General features: G+C 24.7%; 1 protein-coding gene across 1 annotated transcript; it reads right to left on the bottom strand.

Moving 5' to 3' along the window:
- Positions 646–1,295, bottom strand: LOC107621693 (pathogenesis-related protein 1-like). The gene has a single exon (XM_016323714.2). The coding sequence runs from the start codon at positions 1,156–1,158 to the stop codon at positions 661–663; it is 498 nt and encodes a 165-aa protein (XP_016179200.1). The 5' UTR covers positions 1,159–1,295; the 3' UTR covers positions 646–660.

Raw genomic sequence — 2,352 nt, 5'->3', positions numbered from 1 at the left:
CTATAAACTAAAAATATATTTAATTAAAATTTAATTAAATAATATTATTTAAATTAAAAGACTGATTAAAAGCTGAATTTTAAAGAACATTTTAATAATTAATTTTAATGGCTAATTTTAGTATATATATTTAGCATAATTAATATTAGATTTAATATAATTATTCTGTTGATTTCTATAATTTTATTAAATTTTTATATTTTTTTTCGATTGAGTTTTTATACTATATCAGATTTTATAATTAAATTTTTAACTATCATGACAAAAATACTGAAATTAACAGAATATTTTATTAAACAAAACGAATATGTCAAATACTTGGCTGAATATTTTGTATATTTTAACAAAATATTCTATTTAATTTTAACGTTTTTATTACGATAGGAACATACTTATAAAATTTGATATGGTATAAAATTTAATTAAAAGAATATAAAAACTTAATTAAAAATTCGATAAAATTATAGAGATGGAGAAATAATTAAACCTTAACATTAATAATATAAGAAGCAAGAGCACAAAGTAGCTAAATAGGAAAAGGGGAGTAATCACAATCAAATGATCTATTATATAATAATGAGTAATACTCCTCCCTCCACCCATGATTAAATAAGCGACATAATATATATTATAAATAAAAAAGTACATATTTATTTTTATTTAGTAAGGTCTCTGTCCAATGTAATTGCCAGGAGGATCATAGTTGCAAGTAATGAAAGTGCCTCCATTATTGTCGCAAATCACTTTGGCACAACCAACGCGCAATGTGTTTTTCCAAACCACTTGAGTATAATGACCACACATTTGATTATCAGCACATGAGTTTGACATGTAATCAAAGTATGCCTTTTCGTCTACCCATAATTTCACACCATCTACACCTGAAAAATCATTACTGCTACTCCATGCAAGGTTCTCCCCATAAGGGCCATGTGAATGGATCAGCTGGCAATCCTTTCGGCGTTGATTGGCATAGTTTTGTGCATATGCTGCAACAGAATCGTCCCAAATCAAACTTGGTTCTCCCACTTCTGATCTTGCTACATTGTGTGCATCAACATAGTCTTTTGGTGAATCATGAGCATATACATAACCCATAATGCATAATAATGAACCTAAGACAGTGATAGGAGAAAATAAAATCTTGCATGTTTTCATATTGTCTTGTGAAAATGTGATTTTTTTAGTTTGTTTGTAATGTATGTATTAATTAATGTGTTTGATGAGAATTGTTAAGGTTATAGCGAGGTATTTATAAGAATCAATCTTTACTTGGAAAAGTAAGTTGTTGTAGTTGTTTCAAAAGATTATCGGATCCATAACAATGAAAACAAGTAATGGATGTTTTGTTTTCAATATTTTGTTACACGGTTGAATTAACTTTGTTATAAATTAAAATCACGATTCAACAAAAACGATTCTATCATATGACAATGCATGTCTTGTTAAGTAGTATCCTAAATATAGGAGAAAAAGATTAACATCATAATTAATTAAGAAGCTAGTAGGCTGAGTTTCTATCTAGCAGTTCGAAGATGAAGCAATTTGTGTAAAATTATAGGATGACTAAATATGTAGAAAATAAATTTTGAGCCACTTTTAATATTTCATTATCGATGTCAAATTAACATTTTTGCAAAAGCTATGACTCAACAAGTCTTTGAAACTATATATAAAGATTCTGTTTGTGATAACACATTATTGAGTTGCATACTAACATTCTTTTATGTCACCAATGTATTTATTCCAAAAATTTAAATTGATAAGACGGTAACATTAATGATTATATCTTGAACATAAACGCGTGCAACGAAACACATAGAAATATTACATGAAAAACAACACTAACACGGGCTCACAACTTATACCCAAATCCTTACATATTCGCACTAATAATTAAAGCCTCACAATATATATTACTCCATAGACCATAAGATGTTGGTATTTATTAATTAGTAGGTTAATATTATTTAATTTTTTTTAAATTAGAAGATAAATTACTCTTTGTGACATATCTTTTTATTATTAACTGAAATAAAATTAATTGACTTATCATGATTAACTTTAATTTTAATCTAACCTAAATTTTATTAATTTAATTAATTAATCATGATGTAACTTTTTTTTGCAATTTTGAAAATTTTAAATTTTGTTTGCTCTTAAATTTTTTTCATTTATTATTTATCTTTCGAGATTTTTTATATTTTGTGATTGAAATTGATTAATAAATGTTAATTTGAAAAAAAATAAAACATTACAAAATTAAACTTTTTTTAATAATTTTTATAATTTGTAAAGCAAAATTACATCATAATGAATTAATTAAATTAATAAAATTTAAGTTATATTAAA

Source organism: Arachis ipaensis, chromosome B10 (genome assembly GCF_000816755.2).
Source record: "Arachis ipaensis cultivar K30076 chromosome B10, Araip1.1, whole genome shotgun sequence".
In the NCBI taxonomy this organism is placed as follows: domain Eukaryota; kingdom Viridiplantae; phylum Streptophyta; class Magnoliopsida; order Fabales; family Fabaceae; genus Arachis; species Arachis ipaensis.
The sequence above is the reverse complement of the archived record's forward strand: the minus strand, read 5'-3'. Positions and strand labels throughout refer to the sequence as shown.

What these genes read in the sequence shown, in the direction of transcription:
- LOC107621693 (XM_016323714.2), bottom strand. Translation starts at nt 1,158, where the DNA reads ATGAAAACATGCAAGATTTTATTTTCTCCTATCACTGTCTTAGGTTCA.